At 40.7% G+C, this 20,592-nt stretch overlaps 1 protein-coding gene across 4 annotated transcripts in view; it reads right to left on the bottom strand.

Annotated features, from left to right (window-relative positions):
* Window positions 1-346: 346 nt before the first annotated feature.
* The window catches only part of IFT80 (intraflagellar transport 80), a 98,234-nt gene continuing 77,988 nt past the window's right edge, over window positions 347-20,592 (bottom strand). For all 4 annotated transcript variants that reach the window (XM_069975266.1, XM_069975265.1, XM_069975264.1 and 1 more), the window contains 4 exons: window positions 7,669-7,758; window positions 7,412-7,584; window positions 4,744-4,867; window positions 347-2,050 (listed from right to left, as the gene is read on the bottom strand). In XM_069975266.1, coding sequence (XP_069831367.1) covers window positions 1,928-2,050; window positions 4,744-4,867; window positions 7,412-7,584; window positions 7,669-7,758 — 510 coding nt within the window. In that variant the 3' untranslated portion in view covers window positions 347-1,927. The remainder of the gene's footprint in view (window positions 2,051-4,743; window positions 4,868-7,411; window positions 7,585-7,668; window positions 7,759-20,592) is intronic.

The raw sequence follows: 20,592 nt of genomic DNA, 5'->3' as shown, positions 1-20,592 counted from the left end.
AGGCTGGCAGCCAGGAGAAGACTGAAAGGTGTCTAAATGAACAGTGACAAAGGACAAAGTGGCTCTATTAACTTTTTACAGTTAACAGTCCTGCTTCTTGACACTGTCAGATTAGTAGAGGATTTAGATGAAGCAGTATTGACCGTTATATCTCACCTTTATTCTACTTCATTGACGGTATTATATTCTTGATGGAATTTATGAATTACCAATTGATGGCAGTGCCATAACAATGGGGAAAAGGCAGAGTTATACTTACAGGTTATTACTATGTAAAATAGGTAAAAGTAAACTTTAGTGTTGTATAGCATTTTTATTTAAGCATACTGTACATTTTAATGCATTGTGTATGGCTGCATAACATACATTGCTGCCTCCTTTAGAGAACAACCCTTTACAATAATATTTTCAAATACACATAGGGCATTCATAATCTCGATCAATGAGCTAGGGAAAGAACTAAAAAATGTGGGGTTCTTCCTTTCATGTCAATGAATTACAAAGCTTGTTGATTTGTTTTACATCAGTTTGGTGCTTTCCTCAAAGACAAACTTTACCCCTCTAGTCCCATATTAAGGATTATGAAAGGTTTCAGGTGGTGCTGCCGGAGAACTGAACACTTTGTGCCAGGTTTCCCTTTAGATTACAGTTGATCCTTGATCCAGCAGGACACACTGCTATGAGCTAATTTTTGGAGACCCCTCTAACAGAAAGTAAGCTGGCACCCTCTCTGGCTTTTTAGAAGGAAATGCACATTAGCTCATCATAAAGGACATGTTTCAATTTGAAATTGCCTATGCAAAAACCACCTGCAGACCATTCCAGCACATAATAAACCGTAGACATGAAATCAGGCATGTGGAAATAAGTGTGAGCTCACATTAACTACGTTGTTTAAACATGTTTATTTGTACCCAAGTAGAAAAATATTGAACAAAATTTACATAGTTATAAATACGATTAAAGATTTTCACACTCTAATTTACAGATATAACATTGATAACTTCATAAAATGATGCATAGCATGATGTTATTAACTTGACACTCATACTGCTGTATATAGAAGAGTGATATATGGTAATAAACACGGGGGAGGGTTAATAAGTTATGAACAAAAAGTAGAGAACTAAAGAATAAAAACAATACAGCTACTAATATGTGAGTGTTAATGGTATAAGACATTTGTCTGTCAGCAACCTTGCTGAAGAACATTATAGTCCTTCCTTCTCTAGGCTGCGTATAGGGAGCAATGAATTATTTAACTGCAGAACAGACATGGCATGACTTGCTAGGTTTTTGTAAACCTTCAGCCTATTCTGTCTGTATCAAACGTCTCATTACTTTGCAAAATAAAAAAAGTTAAAAAAAATAATCTAAAAGATGTTCGAATATGAAACATACCATTGAGCTTTAGAGAGTACTTTACAGCCTACTGCCCTTCTCTCTTTATTTCCTCTACTACAGCTAAAAGCACATCTCTATACATGTTGTCATATCAGTACAAGTTGTTTGGGACCTGATCTAAAATAAACTAAGGCCAAAAAAGTGCAAGAAATGAAAAAAAAAAGCACAAATACACATAATTTTAAGAGTAATTTTTTGGTTAAATCTTGTTTTTAGTTTGTCTGCAGGTTCGGACCATGAGCAGCTAGTACAAAGCTTAATATGTACAAAAAGTCTGAATTTGTGTTTGTTAAAAGGGTTGTCACATAAAAACAGCCCCATCCCATGTATCTTATAAGGGCATATGTAGACCTTTGAGCCAAAATATAGAGCCAATCTATACAAGTGGCTCCTGTTCTGGGGGACTTGAGCCTTCCCTATATTATGTGGACAACCATTTGTAGGCTGACTTATAGCCACCACAGAGAAAATGTAGTGTTACATCTCAAAAACAACCCCTTTAAACTGAGCTGTATTGTGCTTTTTAATGTTGTAATGAAATGCTACTCCTGGTTGAGGGGCCTGCTGGCCCGACAGCTGCTCGCTCTCTCTCCTTCACGAGTTCCATTTCAATCTTGGCTCTGATTTTCTCCCAGTCTACTTCAACCTAGGCATAGAAAAGAAATAAAGATTGTGATTTATTAAATGTCTTTAATAACAGTGAAATATGTGGTCCATATCATGTACACTGGTCTGATTAAAGAAGGTCTTTACTGACTCCTGGCATTAAGGGCCCTATTACATGGAGCAACAATTTGCCAAATCTAGGCGATTCGGCAGATTAACACTGTGTAATAAAAGACAATGATCAGCTGATGACAACCATCATCGGCTGATCGTGTCTTTTGGTCCTGGCCTAAAATGATCCGCTGCCGACCGCTCATTGCTAGGTGTAATAGCGATGAGCAGTCAACAGCTGATGACTGTGTAAAGAATATATTAAAGCATATAAGTTACCTGTTCACGCTCCCCGGTGTCTGCCTGGCTTCTCTCTGCTTCCCGCAGCTGCCAGTGCAACTTCAGAGCCAGTCTCTAAAGTGAGCCAAACACTGGCAGGGATGGGACCACCGTGGCCAGTGATTGGCTGAGCGGCCTGTTATTTCAGGGACCGGCTCTGAAGTTGCATCGCTGGCTGCGGGAAGAAGCCAGGAAGACACCAGGGAGCGTGGACAGGTAATGCATATATTTTATACTTTTAAAACAAAGGCTGCACGCACATCCCTAATGGTCTCCATGCAGCCCTTGCTGTGCGATTATCAATCTGTAAACTGGTTTACATTACTAATCGTCCCTAAGTTCTAACTTGCCACAAATATACAAAATGGCACCATTCCTGCACTGCAGTCCCTCCACACATTAATGGTGCCCTTTATTTTAAATTGTGCCAGTCATGAAAAACACTGGACATGATGAAGGTAAGGTATGTAAACAGTAATATTGGGTGAATTTCTGACATGCATATAATACTGCACTGTCTACGCTCATTGTTAAATAAAGTTTCCTTCTTTATTGCTATATTTTACAGAGGGAATTAACAGACATAAAGAGACTTGGCTCTGGCTAAGTGTGAGGGGGTTTGTGACTCTGACATAAGGGAGTATTTTAGGAATGTCAATAGTTTGTATAGTCATCAGTATTTTATCAGTATAGTCAACTAAACATACATCAAAGAGATAACCTTTCCAATAAAAGGAATGGCAGTGTTGTATAGAAAGCAGACTGTATTAAAGATGTTAGATTAGCCAGGTCTAAATGTGAGAATAGCAGGATTAAGGGATCGCACTCTAGAGGACACAGGGAGACGGCCCAAATGGGACTTGATCAGGGAAAATGATGCTATCTTGTGCAGATAAAGGAAGCAGAGTGGAGTTATCATTGTACTTGAGTCATTACTTAATACACTTTAGGAAGGTGCAGACATAAATTTAGAAATGCTAGAACAATACAGGACAAGGTGAAAGCAGTTCTGTTATCACAATGTCCTGGGAACACAATATGAATTGACTAGATTTCACATTTTCCATATTTATTAGTCACACAGCAATTCCTAATGTAAAGCTAAGGGAACTCCTAACCTGTTATGTATGTTGGACCCTACAATGTTGGTGCTTTAGCGTGACATGTCACATGATCATCTTGTAGATTGAGGCCACGTTCACACAAGGTAAGTTAAGTATTAATCATGCCTGTTGTTGCTGTTTGCAACACGGCCGAGATGAATACTTAGCTTACATTGTGCTGCAGCTAAGGGAATCCTGGCCGGAGTGTATACATAAGTTGTTCTTAAAAGGTATGAAGATGAAGCATATATGTCAAATAGTGTATAATGATATATTCTATAAGTAATACACGTCACAAATCCCTATTACATATCCTAATGGTATGTCTTTTACAACTCACAAATGGACAACACAGGTTGTAACTCAGGATCAGTACAAGATACATAATATTATGTATTTCATCAATGTCAACATCTTAAAGGGCAACTCCAGCTAAACTGTCTTTTTTTAAATTAAGTGGTGTCAAAAATTGCCAGAGATTTGTAATTTACTTCTATTAATCTCAAGTCAATCTGGACTAATTACCTGGAGGGACACCTTTTTTTCCTACCTGTGGCTTTACTTTTGGACTGACAAGGATGCTGCAAGTCCGCCTTGCCTTAAGGCCCTATTACACAAAGTGATTATCATCTGTATTTGGCTGATTATCGGTCATAACGGCCAATAATCACTTCATGTAATAAAAGGCAATGGTCAGCCGACATGCAGGATGTCGACTGATCGTTGTCTTTTAATATCTTTTAACATGATGAAAGACCAACGATCTGGATAGCAACGATCTGCTGCCGTCGCCCCATGTAACAGGAGTGGCGACAGCAGACCACCACTGTCTTCTATGGGCTGCCCATATTTTGCAAAAAAAAGCATGGAAAAACCGATGCATTTGTGTGCATTCGTTTTGGTGCATTTTTCCATTGACTTCCATTATAAAAAAAAAGGATCAAAAAGCATCAGTTTTTTTAATGTACACAAAAATAAGACTAGCTACATTTTTGTGTACGTTAAAAAAACAGATGCGCTTTGATCCGTTTTTTCTATAATGGAAGTCAATAGAAAAACAGATTAAAACGTATGCACACAAATGCATAAGTTTTTCCATCCATTTTTTGCATAAACGGATTACAAAAATGTAGTGTGAACCCAGCCTTAGAATATCACTATTTCATTATGCTCCTTGGTAATATAGAGAGTAGTTTATACACAGAGAAGAAAGCAAATATCAATGCACATTTCTACTTACACCTTCTGCATACTGCAGAAACCTTTTGTTAGTCTCTTTTTTATTGAAGTCGTTTAGAAACTTCTGCCGATAAGCCAAAACAGTGTCTACATGTGTCTTGTGTTTTACAGCCAGCTCAAGAGCCCTAAGGCAAAATATAAAAAAAATCACTCTCAAATTGTTATCATGACTGAAAAAAGAAGAAAAAACTGAAACAAACAAAAAAAGATACACACACACACATACATACATACATACATACATATATAGTGTGTGTGTGTGTGTGTGTTATTTAATGCACAACACATAACAGTTAAGAACAAATAATTCAAAACATTTTGTCATTACAGGGTACAATGTTAGAAACCAATGACAGCAATGTGCTGTGTGGGGGCAAGACATCTGTTAAGCAGGTAAACCCGCTTCATACTGTTGGAGGAACTGCTACTTATGGATTATTGTACAGAGATATTCTTCAACTTTGCATCAACTATAGGCCTTTTCCTCTGAAACATGACTGATACATGTGTCTATTATTTCTAGTAAAACTTTAAAGCGACTCTGTACCCACAATCTGTCCCTCCCAAACCGCTTGTACCTTTGCATAGCTGCTTTTAGTCCAAGATCTGTCCTGGGGACTGTTCGGCAGATGATGCAGTTATTGTCCTAAAAAAAGAACTTTTAAACTGGCAGCCCTAGGTTTGCAACGCCATTCTGTACCTCCTCACCACCCTTCTCATCATTAGGAATGCCCCTAGAACGATTTCTCCTATTCCTCACCTGTCTGAACACTGCACATAAGCTGGATCGTTAAGGCACCCATGCAGTGTTTAGACAGGTGACAAATAAGAAAGATCCTGCCCGAGGGTGTTCCTAGTGATGGGGAGGGATGGAGGGGCGTTGCAAGCCTAGGGAATACACACATTCTAGACCATGCCAATTTGACACAGGGCTGCAAGTTTTAAAGTTGCTTTTTAGGACAATAACTGCATCACCTGCTGAACGGACCCCAGGACAGATCTTGGATTAAAAGCAGCTATCTGACGGTACAAGTGGTTTGGGGAGGCAGACTGTGGGTACAGAGTTGCTTCAAATTCATTATAAAAAATAAAAGTTCTAAAATTTTCTTCCAGACTTTGGTGTACTCATTTTACATGGTTTACATGATTTATGTTAGTGGTAACTGAATGGTGACATTCTTATTTGTATCGAGCAGCTCACAATCTTACTTAGGGCCCTATTACACGGAAATATTTTTGTACGAAAATTGTTATATAATTATAATTTTGCGATAATTTTTTTATGTTTATGCAGGCAACAATCAAACGACTAATGAGAATTCCTTTGTATGTCATTGATCACATCTTTTGAGCAGACCATGAAATAATTGTTAATCGCTTGCATATCCTTCGATGTATGTACACATCATTCCTTCGTAATTACGAGAGCTCGTATAATATACAAATCGTTATGGCAATTATAACTAACGACTATCGTTCCATGTAATTTGGGAATTACCTTAGAGGGGTTATCCAGTGCTACAAAAACATGGCCACTTTCTTTTAGAGACAGCACAACTCTTGTCTCCAGGTCAGGTGCCATTTGCAATAAAGCTCCATTCACTTCAATGGAACTGAGCAGCAAAACCCCGCCCAAGCTGGAGACAAAAGAGTGGCCATGTTTTTGTAGTGCTGGATAACCCCTTTAAATCATTCCCCAATAGAGCTGATTTGCAATCCTTTATCGTTTATCGGTAGAAACTAAAAATCACTTTGTCGAATAGGACCCTTAGGCTCTGTTCACCATCAGAGGCTCCTTCAGTTGTTCCATCAAATTTTATGAAATAAAAAAGTTCAGTGTTCTCTGCTATTCTTCCAGTCAAAACAACGGACTCTGCAATGGATCACGAAAGATCGTCAAGGGAATTCATCAAACATGGCTGTACGTTGCTTGACTGATCGGGTACTGTTGTCATGGTTTCCGTTGCAAAGGAAACTTTGAAAGTGGTGTGAATACAGCCTCAGGCTGGGTTCACTCTACGTATATTTCAGTCAGTATTGTGGTCCTCATATTGCAACCAAAACCAGGAGTGGATTAAAAACACAGAAAGGCTCTCTCCACACAATGTTGAAATTGAGTGGATGGCCGCCATATAACAATAAATAACTGCCATTACTTCAATACAACAGCAGCTGTTATAAAATAACAGCAAATATTTGCCATTAAATGGCGGCCATCCACTCAATTTCAACATTGTGTGAACAGAGCCTTTCTGTGTTTTCAATCCACTCCTGGTTTTGGTTGCAATATGAGGACCACAATACTGACTGAAATATACATAGTATGAATCCAGCCTTAGTCATGTGATGATCACATAGGTACAATGTTAGTTACAGTACCGTCATCAAAGTTCTCCTGTAACAAGTTATGAGGATCATATTCTTTGCATGTAACCATGAAAAAACTACACAGAATTATAGAAAATTGCATAACCTTCCATTATACAATAATTATTCTTAATTTGGTGGATCTGAAACCAATTTCATAAGAATCTCATCAGTAGGCACTTGGTGAAAATTACAGTTTTTTGAATGCTGAAAGAGCATGTAGCTTATAAATGTTAAATTGTAACATTTATATAGCCTCTACAAATATCTGATGTTCATTGACCTATTTATATTTGTATTACCTCTCCCAGTTGTAGGAGTCAATGTTGAGCTGTATGGCTTGGTAAATAAGGCCAGCCTGCAGGATAATGGCCTCAGCATCTTGAAAGTTCCCACTGAACAGCTGGATGTGAGCCAATCTGGATTCCTTTGATGGCAGATCTTTAATTGAATTTATGTACTGAACTTTATCAATCTGCAAGAAAAATAATAGACGCTGCAGAAAACAAACATTCATCAAGATAGCGCTGGTATTTAAGGAGTGATTATGTATTCTTACTTCGCCAATTGCTGCATATGCGATTTCGGCCGTTGACATATCTTTATTTGCAATAGCCATAGCTGCTAAACAAGCCCATGTAGTCTGTTCCTGTGTGCAAGGAAATATATAAGGATACAAATGTCAGCCTTCTCAAATGTTTTGAACATGGCAAGTTACATTTAGTAGATTTGTGTCGTTCTATTGCCATTAAAAAAAATTATAGCAGATCACTTTATGACAGCTGTGTCCTCTATGAAGCTGACAGTCCTCACAGAGATTTATCTGACAGATTATTGAAGCCAAAGCCAGGAATGGATTTGAGAAGAGGAGAAATCTCAGTCTTTCCTTGTCCTGTTCCCTGATTCTAGTCTGTTTCTGGCTTTGGCTTCAAAAATCTGTCAGATAAATCTCTGTGTAAACATATCATTAACCCTTAACCATCTGAAAATAAATGGCAAAAGTATGCATGCTAGTAGTAAACGGAACATGTCACATTGAAAAAGCAGTCTAGTTTGCAAGCTTCATGTTATAGTGCATTAGGGGCTGAGCAGATACAATATTAAAGGGGTAGTGCGGCGGTAAAGAATTATTCACAGAATAACACACATTACAAAGTTATACAACTTTGTAATGTATGTTATGTCTGTGAATGGCCCCCTTCCCCGTGTCCCACCACCCCCACCCGTGTACCCGGAAGAGTTGGTGCATTATACATTACCTGATCCGTGTCGTGCATGACCTCCATCTTGTGCCAAACGTAATCTTCGGCCCAACCCGAATTGTTGCCGCCGTCCCCCCTCTGCCGTGTCATAACTGTGCTCAGCCGCGATTGGCTGAGCACAGTTATGCTCAGCCAATCGCGGCTGAGCATCGGATAACGCTGCAGAGGGCGGCCGGCATTCGGGACAGTCCGTCCGAAGAAGACGTCACTGACTGAAGATCGGAGACGGGGGTCGGCACGTTACAGGTATGTATAGCACACCACACTTCTGGGTACACGGGTGGGGGTGGTGGGACACGGGGAAGGGGGCCATTCACAGACATAACATACATTACAAAGTTGTATAACTTTGTAATGTGTGTTATTCTGTGAATAATTCTTTACCGCCGCACTACCCCTTTAATAATGATTATTTGAGGCCCTCACTAATAATAGTCTCCTTTTGCCATTAAATGACAGCCCATTACCAAAGTGGGAACATATCCATATAGTTTTGTGAGAAAAGTTCCAGAATAACTTGTCATTTACACCTCTGCTCATTCTGGGCTAAATAGGTGGGCTTTCCAACGAAGTGATTGACAGCTAACTGAATTGAGAGTCACCGCTTAGGCCGGGTTCACACTGAGCAAAACTAGCGGAATTGTCTGCCGCGGAATGCCGTTGGCCTCCCTCTCATAATGGGAGTCTATGGGAGGCGCGCGCTCCTGCTCTGATCGCGCTGAAGAATGAACATGTTCATTCTTCAGCGCGGAGAGACGATGTGAGAACAGCAGCGCGTGCCTCCCATAGACTCACATTATGAGAGGGAGGCCAACGGCATTCTGCGGTGGACAATTCCGCCGCGGAATTCTGCTAGTTTTGCTCAGTGTGAACCCGGCCTTACAATGAGCAGAGACATACATAAATAATTAATATGTTACACTGGAGCTTTTGCCACAAAACTATATATCATTCTGCTCAGCTTCTCTATGACCTGCTGTCTGCAGAATGGACTTTTTCAACATGCCATTTTCCCTTAAAGTAGACTCTTTAAGGTAGTGTTCTTTGGATACTGCATAATATTTGTTCACTATAGCTGAGAGCGTGAATTGTTTGGATAATATATGGCAGTGTTATGTGGGCACATACTATTTGAATACTGTATGAAGGTATTATTTAGGTACAGTATGGTGGTATTATTTGAACACTAATTGGCTGTATTGTGTGGATACTGTAAAGATGAAACATTATTTAGTATAGTTTGGCAGTACTAAAGTATAAACATTTGAGTAAAAATGGCTATAAATGTTGCCCTGTGCCCCATTTTATATACCACCATCCATGTCCGCTAACAGCACTGACAGTCATGTCTACTTCATTGATGGTCAGATTGTACCCCTAACCTATTATGCGTTAAGGGCCTATCAACACCAAGTTGCTGTTTTGTAATAGGACATTTTTCCTCTAAAATATTTACAGGAAATCTGTGGGAGGACATAAAAGGATTACAGTGAGAACAAAGGGATCAAAAGAAGTTAACACCATTAGAGTTCTACAGGAAGACTTTAAAACTCCTTTATAGCTCATTCTGTTAGGAATGGTTTAAATTCCAATATATTGTCATCAAGGCTTTAGATGACAGACGGCAGGGGAAAGAAAGTGTTTGATTAGGTTATTAAAATCTGTGCCAACAAATACAGTGGTGCTTTGGATTAAGAGTATAATTCGTTTCGGGACCGTGCTTGTAATCCAAATCCACTTTTTAACCAAAGCAAAACTTCCCATAAGAAATTACTGATATGCAGACAATTGGTCCCACACCCGAAAAATAATGATTATTCTAAATAACATGTAAAACAAATGAAACAAACATTTAGAAACAGCTGAATATGTGATATAATAAGTTACTGTACAGTATAGCAACCAGCATGTGGAGTATAATGTATAGTAACTGCATAAACCTGAAAAACTGCAACAGTTTGTGAATACAGGATGGAGCTGCAGATCCCCATAATGGCGAGGATGGGAAACACAAGGGCTGACAGACTGCAGGGAGCATGAAGGAATGAGCATGGTGTAGAGTTAACACAGTTTAGCAGCACTCTGTCTGGGGAGCTATGAGGAGATTACCTCCACAGTCCTGTCCCCTGATGTAAGCCCCAGCCTGAAGTGGATCTGGCATGATTTGGAAGGTAAGATATCAATAATTTAATCGAGAATTGATAATGTAGAGGTTTTCCAATATATACATTTGACTAAACGTGCTTTACCAAGAAAATACTACCCTGAACATATTGCTTAAGCTGCTGATACCAACTTTAATCAAAAGTAAAAAGAACATTAATGTGGCTATAAAATCGAGTCTGCAAATTTAATTTTGCTAAGTTGCTACTGAGTTCATTGCTCTCAATAGACTAATTCAAGAGAAAAGTGAAGCTGCAAAGGCTTTGTCTGTACTTTAACATATGTTACTGCAGTGCAGATGTTCACACAAGCCAGTTTCATTGTTCCAGGCAACACAACAGCCTGGTGCTGGAAGAAACGCCGGGGGCATAAGATCTGCAGCCGTATGAGAAAGCACAATCCACTGACTGAAGGTTGCCAACAAGAGCTTGTGAACTTCAAGACAGTTATACATACTATAGAAAAGATTTACTATTTTTCAAAACATAGGCGGGTGTTAGGTTGTCATACCTTTAAAGTAAAACCTTTAGAGAAAAACTACTAATAGCCTAAAGAAATTCTGGAATTAAAGGAATTGCCTGAGAAAAAGAAATGTATGACTCTGGGCTGGACATAAAATACAAACCAAAAAGTTATATCCGACTGCCTATTACCCCACTGTGTCCATCTCATGGAGCCTCACCCAACCGAGAAGCACTTGAAGTGCCCACTCAGTTATCAGATGGTCCTCTGATGGCAGAGGGGTACAAGTTTTTATTTTTCCTTTGTTTTGCCCATTTTGTTTATGTATATAGTCAGATTCCCAGGATGCTGACTTTGCAGTTCTTCAAGGGAAGGTATTGCCTAAATCTACATCAGCCACATGAACCATAAGAAACAAGTCTGAAGCGGGGGAAGAGGAAAGCTGTGATTATCAACTAAGATGAATAGTGGATTTTGTAATTTATATTAGGGCCATTCCATCCAAAATGAGCCTTTCCACCATTTTTTAAAATTATTAATTTTATAACTTTCCCCTCACTGATTAAAAGTTAAATCTACATAATTTTGATAGGTCATGACAGATATCTGAAGAAAAAAATGTAACCTTTTTTTCAGGTGTCTAAAGAGCATGACTCCAGTGATAATGGATCATATGTTTGGCTTATTTCCAGCTGACTGTTGTAGTTCTATAACAATGGTTTATTGGTCTGTGATTTAGAAAGGAAGTAGACTGAGCATTGTTATAACATCTACATATTTTATCTAACTGGAAATTTTATTACTTTCTGTATAATTATACTTCTACTAAACAACCCCAGCTTGTAACACCCGTAACAAAAAAGATACAAAAGTTTATGCTGTGATCTAACAAAACTGTTTTGTACAAAACCCTTTGGTGAAAGTAAGGTTATGGACATGCCAGTTAACAACATTAAATTGTTTAAGTTTTTTGAAATTTCTTTCATCCTTAATTCAGTGATATGGGTGTTACACATTAAGGCTGGGTTCACACTACTGTTATGAACATACCTGCTGATGCCTCCACTGCTCTCTCAGCACACCAGCTGGAAAGGGGGGAGGCGTCTTATTGGTCCGTATGTCATTGTGGAAAGAATAAACCCAGTATCCTATCGTCTGAAATTGCCTGACTCGTTCAGGATTCACAATGCATTTCATAGGTCTTTGTTAAAAAAATACGTTCCTTCTCTTTCCGTGTCCAAGAAACCTCCTGCTCCTGTGGAGATTCAAGGTGAACTTGAGTATGAGGTTTCTAGAATTTTAGATATTCACAAAGTCAGAAATTCTTGGCAGTACTTGGTTCACTGGAGAGGGTACGGTCCAGAGGAGAGATCATGGGTCCCTGTTAAATCTATTCATGCAGACAAATTGATTCAGAAATTTCATGAATCTCATCCAGACAAGCCCAGTCCATTTAAGGGTCCTGAGGCCCCTCATAAAAGGGGGGGTACTGTTATGAACATACCTGCTGATGCCTCCACTGCTCTCTCAGCACACCAGCTGGAAAGGGGGGAGGCGTCTGGACTGTCTGACAGGCATGCTGTTCAGCCTGTCAGAGTACAGAGACGCCGGTCCAATCAGAGCTGATGCTCCCTCCTTACTCCCTCCCTGCTCTGATTTAAACAGGTGGAGGCTTCCATGCCTCGCCCATGATCAAGTCTTTTGGCTGGCTCGTGCGTTTATTGTGTGCTCCTTTCTGTGTTTGACCTCTTCATCTATATTGTGGACTTGCCTTTTGGATTCTGATTTGGATTTGACGTGACCTCCTGGTTCTGACTCGGCTTGTTTGGTTTGTTCTTTGTTTCCCTGGACTGCTTTCTCTGTTTGACTTCTAGCTTGGACTTGTGGTATTTCTGGGTTGTGATTCTGTGTATGACGTGACTTCCTGGTTTGACCTGGCTTGTTGGTATTTGGTTTATCTTTCTCCTTTGTCTAGCCTTAACGGTTAGGTCTGCTGGGACTTGTAGTTCTCCTGTTTTTGTTGTTGCCCTTGCTTCCTCCAGACTTGTACTGTTTCATCTCCCCTCCTGCACTTAGCCAGTGTAGGGAACGCCGCCCAGTTGGGGACTGCTGTTTAGGGCAGGTCGTCCAAGCAGGTAGGGATAGGGGTCTGGGTTCAGAATAGGGCTCACTCTTCCCTGCCCCGGACGTGACAGTATCACGGGCCAAGAGAGTATATATATATATATATATATATATATATATATATATATATATATTTATATATATATTTATTTATTTTTTTTCCCCTCCTCTTTGTGCCTCAATATGGAGGCTATGACAGCCTTGGTAGAACAGATGCAGGGTTTGACTCAGATGGTTCAAGATTTGGCTGAACGGGTTCAGCATCAGGAAATGTCCCAGCCGCAGCCAGTAGTTGCTGCTCCAGTGGTTCCTTTGGAACCACAGGTTAGTCTCCCTGACCGTTGTTCTGGTGACTTGAAGGAGTTTGCTGCTTTCAAAGATAGTTGTAAACTGTATTTTAAGCTTAGACCTCACTCATCAGGGTCTGAGACTCAAAGGGTAGGCATTGTCATTTCCCTTCTCAAAGGGGATCCCCAAAAGTGGGCATTTTCCCTACCCCCCAATGCACCTGAATTAGCCTCTGTGGACCAGTTTTTTGATGCCTTAGGTCTTTTGTATGATGATCCTGATCGCACAGCAGTAGCTGAAAGTAAGTTGGCGTCTGTTAAGCAGGGTAATAGAACTGTGGAAGTTTATTGTGCTGAATTCCGCCAGTGGTGTATTGCTTCTGGATGGAACGACCCAGCTTTACGTTACCAATTTCGTTTAGGTCTGTCTGACTCTGTTAAAGACATGCTTGTTGGTTATTCCCCTCCTACATCACTGGACGAGGATATGTCCCTTGCTATAAGACTTGACAGACGGCTTCGTGAACGACATAAAGAACGGACCACACCATCTGTGTCACGCTCAACTGGGGTACGCTCTTTGCTCGAGTCTGCAGTCGAGGGTCCAGGGTCTAAAGGCGAGCCCATGCAGATCGGAAGTATGTCGGCTCAAGAGCGAAAAAGATTCCGCATGTCTAAAGGACTCTGTCTTTATTGTGGTGGAGCTGATCATCTGCTAAAGGACTGCACTAAAAGACCACAGCAGGGAAACTTTAGCGCCTAGGTGGTTACCGGGGAGACCACCTAGGCGATCAGGTAATTCCAATTGTCTCCAAAAAGGTATTGTTACCAGTTACTGTTTGTTATGACGATCAAGAGAGATCAGGCCTTGCATTTGTGGACTCAGGGTCTGCTTCTAACTTCATTGATTTTGGTTTTGCTACTTCTCTGAAAATCCCTCTGCAGTCTCTCCCTGAACCTGTGAGGGTTACAGCAGTTGATACTACCCCATTAAAAAAGGGGTTGATTCAGTATGTCACTCCTGCAGTTAAGATGGTGGTTGGTTTTTATACATTCTGAGCATTGTACCTTATTTGTTATGGAGAAACTACCAGCAGACATCATTCTGGGGTTACCCTGGCTCCAGGCCCATAATCCTGTGTTTAATTGGGAGTCTGGAGAACTGGTAAAATGGAGCTCTTCATGTTTAAAAGATTGTATGACTGTAAGTCTTGCCAGTTTGGAATTGAGTAAAATTCCAAGTTTTATTCAGGATTATGAGGATGTGTTTTCTGAGAAAGAGTCTGAAAAACTTCCCCCACATAGAATGTATGATTGTGCTATTGATCTGGTACCTAATGTTAAGTATCCTAGAGGTAGGATATATAACTTATCCGGACCTGAGAGAATGGCCATGAAAGTATACATTCAAGAAAGTCTCCAAAAAGGCCATATTCGTCCCTCTGTCTCTCCTATGGGGGCAGGTTTTTTCTTCGTGGGGAAAAAAGATGGTGGTCTCAGACCTTGTATTGATTATCGGGAATTAAATAAGATAACAATTAAGAACCAATACCCCCTTCCATTAATTCACGATTTATTCAATCAGATCATAGGAGCGGTTTGATTCACCAAGCTTGATCTTAGGGGGGCTTACAACCTCATCAGAATTAAGGAAGGGGATGAGTGGAAAACCGCTTTCAACACTCCGGAGGGGCATTTTGAATATCTTGTTATGCCCTTCGGATTAAGTAATGCCCCAGCAGTATTTCAAAACTTGGTGAATGACATTTTTCGAGAATTTATAGGCAAATTTCTTGTTGTTTATCTGGATGATATCCTGATTTACTCCTCTGACTGGTCTTTACATGTTCAGTATGTACGAATGGTGTTACAAAAACTTCGAGAGAATTCTTTGTTTGCAAAACTAGAGAAGTGTGTGTTTGGGGTTCAGGAGGTGCCTTTCTTGGGGTACATCTTGACCCCTAATGCTTTTAAAATGGATCCTGCCAAGGTCCAGGCCATTGTAGATTGGGTCCGTCCCTCATCATTAAACACACTGCAACGCTTTCTTGGGTTTGCTAATTATTACAGAAAGTTCATCAAAAACTTTTCTGAAATAGCGAAACCCCTTACTGACATGACCAAAAAAGGGGCGGACCTACTACACTGGCAACCTGAGGCCACAGCAGCATTTGAGGCCTTAAAGGATTGTTTTACTAAGGCCCCTGTATTAACTCAGCCTGACCAGACAAGGCCTTTTGTGGTGGAAGTTGATGCTTCCGAGGTTGGGGTGGGGGCAGTCTTGTCTCAGGGTACCTCTGCTCTTACCAATCTCAGACCTTGTGCTTACTTTTCTCGCAAATTTTCTTCTACTGAGAGAAACTATGACATAGGAAATAGAGAATTGCTTGCGATCAAGTGGGCCTTTGAGGAATGGCGCCACTTCCTCGAAGGTGCACAGCATCAAGTTACTGTTTTGACTGATCACAAGAATCTAACCTTTTTGGAATCTGCTAAACGTCTTAACCCCCGTCAGGCTCGCTGGGCATTGTTTTTTACTAGGTTTGATTTTGTGATTACTTACCGACCTGGGTCTAAAAACATCAAGGCAGATGCCTTATCACGTAGCTTTTGTTCCAGCCAGACTCCAACATCCAATCCTGAACCCATCTTGCAAAAGGGAATTGTTATATCAGCTATTACCCCAGATTTGGCATCTGAAATCAAAACCAATCAAAACCTTGCCCCTAAAGACACTCCTAGGAATAAGTTATTTGTTCCTAGTCAATTCAGATTTTGCTTATTAAATGAGCTGCATGATTCTGTTTTGTCAGGACATCCTGGAGTGGCTGGAACAAGAGCATTAGTGTCTCGTGGATATTGGTGGCCTTCTATGGGCAGGGATATTAAAGCATATGTTGCATCTTGTGAGACCTGTGCATAGGCCAAAGTTCCCAGAATGAGACCTGCTGGGGAGCTTTGTCCATTGCCTATTCCACTTAGGCCATGGACTCACATATCAATGGATTTCATGACAGATCTACCTGCTTCTCAAGGAAAAACTGTGATTTGGGTAATTATTGATCGGTTCAGCAAAATGTGTCATCTTATTCCTTTACATGGTTTACCTTCTGCTAAGGAATTATCAGGATTATTCATTAGACATGTTGTACGGTTGCATGGTGTTCCAGACAACATTGTTTCTGATAGAGGGGTACAATTTGTTTCTAGATTTTGAAGAGCCTTCTGTAGGAGGTTAGGTACTACTTTGTCCTTCTCATCAGCCTTTCATCCAGAGAGCAATGGACAAACTGAACGAGTTAACCAATCTGTTGAGCAATATTTGCGTTGTTATATTGCTGATCATCAAGACGATTGGGTCTCTTATCTTCCATTAGCTGAATTTGCGTTAAATAATCATGACAATGCATCTTCTAAAATGTCACCATTTTACTGTAACTACGGATTCCATCCTAGGTATTCTTCTCTTTCCGATAATGTGTCTGATAATCCTGAAGCGGATGCTATCATCACTGATCTGTGCACAGTCTGGGACCAGGTTCAGAAGAACCTGAAGGAGTCCCAGGGCATCCAAAAGAAAAATGCCAATAAAAGACGTTTATGTGGTTACGTTTTTGAAGTGGGGGAGAAGGTTTGGTTGTCCACTCGTAATCTCCGTTTTAAAGTACCATCTGGGAAACTGGCACCTCGTTTTATTGGTCCGTATGTCATTGTGGAAAGAATAAACCCAGTATCCTATCGTCTGAAATTGCCTGACTCGTTCAGGATTCACAATGCATTTCATAGGTCTTTGTTAAAAAAATATGTTCCTTCTCTTTCCGTGTCCAAGAAACCTCCTGCTCCTGTGGAGATTCAAGGTGAACTTGAGTATGAGGTTTCTAGAATTTTAGATATTCACAAAGTCAGAAATTCTTGGCAGTACTTGGTTCACTGGAGAGGGTACGGTCCAGAGGAGAGATCATGGGTCCCTGTTAAATCTATTCATGCAGACAAATTGATTCAGAAATTTCATGAATCTCATCCAGACAAGCCCAGTCCATTTAAGGGTCCTGAGGCCCCTCATAAAAGGGGGGGTACTGTTATGAACATACCTGCTGATGCCTCCACTGCTCTCTCAGCACACCAGCTGGAAAGGGGGGAGGCGTCTGGACTGTCTGACAGGCATGCTGTTCAGCCTGTCAGAGTACAGAGACGCCGGTCCAATCAGAGCTGATGCTCCCTCCTTACTCCCTCCCTGCTCTGATTTAAACAGGTGGAGGCTTCCATGCCTCGCCCGTGATCAAGTCTTTTGGCTGGCTCGTGCGTTTATTGTGTGCTCCTTTCTGTGTTTGACCTCTTCATCTATATTGTGGACTTGCCTTTTGGATTCTGATTTGGATTTGACGTGACCTCCTGGTTCTGACTCGGCTTGTTTGGTTTGTTCTTTGTTTCCCTGGACTGCTTTCTCTGTTTGACTTCTGGCTTGGACTTGTGGCACTTCTGGATTGTGATTCTGTATATGATGTGACTTCCTGGTTTGACCTAGCTTGTTGGTATTTGGTTTATCTTTCTCCTTTGTCTAGCCTTAACGGTTAGGTCTGCTGGGACTTTTAGTTCTCCTGTTTTTGTTGTTGCCCTTGCTTCCTCCAGACTTGTACTGTTTCATCTCCCCTCCTGCACTTAGCCAGTGTAGGGAACGCCGCCCAGTTGGGGACTGCTGTTTAGGGCAGGTCGTCCAAGCAGGTAGGGATAGGGGTCTGGGTTCAGAATAGGGCTCACTCTTCCCTGCCCCGGACGTGACAACTACGCATATTTCAGTCAGTATTGTGGTCCTCATATTGCAACCAAAACCAGGAGTGGATTAAAAACACAGAAAGGTTCTGTCCACACAATGATGAAATTGAGTGGATGGCCGCCAAATAACAGTAAATAACTGCCATTATTTCAATATAACAGCTGTTGTTTTAAAATAACAGCAAATATTTGCCATTAAATAGCGGCCATCCACTCAATTTCAACATTGTGTGAACAGAGCCTTTCTGTATTTTCAATCCACTCCTGGTTTTGGTTGCAATATGAGGACCACAATGCTGACTGAAATATACGTAGTTTGAACCCAGCCTCACTGTTACGGGTGTTACCATTTTCACTCGTAACACCCGTAACATAATCATGCATATGTTTGAAGCCATTCTACTTCAGTTAGGCTAGTTATTGGCTGGATGTTTTTGTTTAACACAATCACCATTGTTTTTAGTAGTGGTCATTTGTAATTTTTAAAGCAAAATGTGATGGCTTTGCGCCACAACATTTTCATTCAAACCTAGCAAAACAAAAACAAAAAAAATCCTAAGGCTTCGCTTGTGAAAAATGATATGCTAAATTGATGATTACGCTTGCTAAGGTTAAATTTTAGGTTTCATCCTGAAGTTGTCACCTTAACTGTTTAAAACTAGTTTAACTGTTTTTTAAATTGGTTTTAATTAAGTTTCAAAATGCAAATAACATAAGGTCACACAGGACCTTAATGGTGCGTTCACACCTACAGGATCTGCAGCTGATTTTCTGCAGCAGATTTCATTTAAATAACTGAACACAGCATCAAATCTGCTGCAGATCTGCTGCAGATCCTGTAGGTGTGAACGCACCCTAAAGGGGTTATCCTGCGTTACATAAACATGACCACTTTCTTCTAGTGACAACACGTCTATTGTTTCCAGTTAAGGTGTGGTTTGCAATTAAACTCCATTCACTTCAATAGAAGTGAGTAGCAAATCCCAACCAAACTGGAGGAAAGAGTGGTGCTTTCTATAGAAGAAAGTGGCCATGTTTTTGTAGCGCTAGACAACTCCTTTAACCCCTTAAGGACAGAGCCAATTTAGATTTTTGCGTTTTTGTTTTTTCCTCCTTGTGCTTAAAAGGCCATAGCACTTGCATTATTCCACCTAGAAACCCGCATGAGCCCTTATTTTTTGCGTCACTAATTGTACTATGCAATGACAGGCTGAATTTTTGCATAAAGTACACTGCGAAACCAGAAAAAAATTCAAAGTGTGGTGAAATTGAAAAAAAAACAACACATTTTGTTTATTTGGGGGAAATGTGTTTTTACGCCATTCGCCCTGGGGTAAAACTGACTTGTTAAGCATGTTCCTCAAGTCGTTACGATTACAACGATATGTAACATGTATAACTTATATTGTATCTGATGGCCTGTAAAAAATTCAAACCATTGTCAACAAATATACGTCACTTAAAATCGCTCCATTCCCAGGCTTATAGCGCTTTTATCCTTTGGTCTATGGGGCTGTGTCAGGTGTCATTTTTTGCGCCATGATGTGTTCTTTCTATCGGTACCTTGATTGCGCATATACGACTTTTTGATCGCTTTTTATTACAATTTTTCTGGATTTGATGCGACCAAAAATGCGCAATTTTGCACTTTGGGATTTTTTTGCGCTGACACCGTTTACTGTGCGAGATCAGGAATGTGATTAATGTAAAGTTCAGGCGATTACGCACGCGGCGATAGCAAACATGTTTATTTATTTATTTACTTTTATTAATAACCTGGGAAAAGGGGGGTGATTCAGACTTTTATTAGGGGAGGGGGCTTTTTACTATTAACAACACTTTTTTTTTTTTCTTTTACACTTATACTAGAAGCCCCCCTGGGGGACTTCTAGTATATACACTTTGATCTCTCATAGAGATCTCTGCAGCATAGATATGCTGCAGAGATCCATGAGATAGGCACTCGTTTACTTCCGGCTGCTGCAGCCGGAAGTAGACGAGTGCCGAGCAGGGGACGGTGCCATCTTGGAGCGGTCCCCGGCCGGCTTCAGTTACGGAGATCGCTCCTCCGGGATAACATCCCGGAGGAGCGATCTCCCTACTAGACACCAGGGATGACGCTGCGTCCGGCTATCGGATGCAGCTGTCAACTTTGACAGCTGCATCTGATTACTGTATTAGCGGGAACGGCGATCGGACCGTGCCCGCTAATACCTGCGGTCCCGGGCTACAAGCGGCACCCGGGACCGCCCCGCTCTGAACGTCCCTAACGGCATCAGGGCGTAAATATACGCCCTATGTCGTTAAGGGGTTAAAAGTGTAATAAACAGTAAATAAACTTTATATTGACCATAAAATAGTTAGAAATGAAAACCAAAGAAAACAAAAATACATAAGAGATATTACGAAGTA

The sequence above is a fragment of the Dendropsophus ebraccatus genome, chromosome 6 (genome assembly GCF_027789765.1).
Source record: "Dendropsophus ebraccatus isolate aDenEbr1 chromosome 6, aDenEbr1.pat, whole genome shotgun sequence".
NCBI lineage: Eukaryota > Metazoa > Chordata > Amphibia > Anura > Hylidae > Dendropsophus > Dendropsophus ebraccatus.
This window is presented reverse-complemented; position numbering and strand designations above follow the sequence as displayed.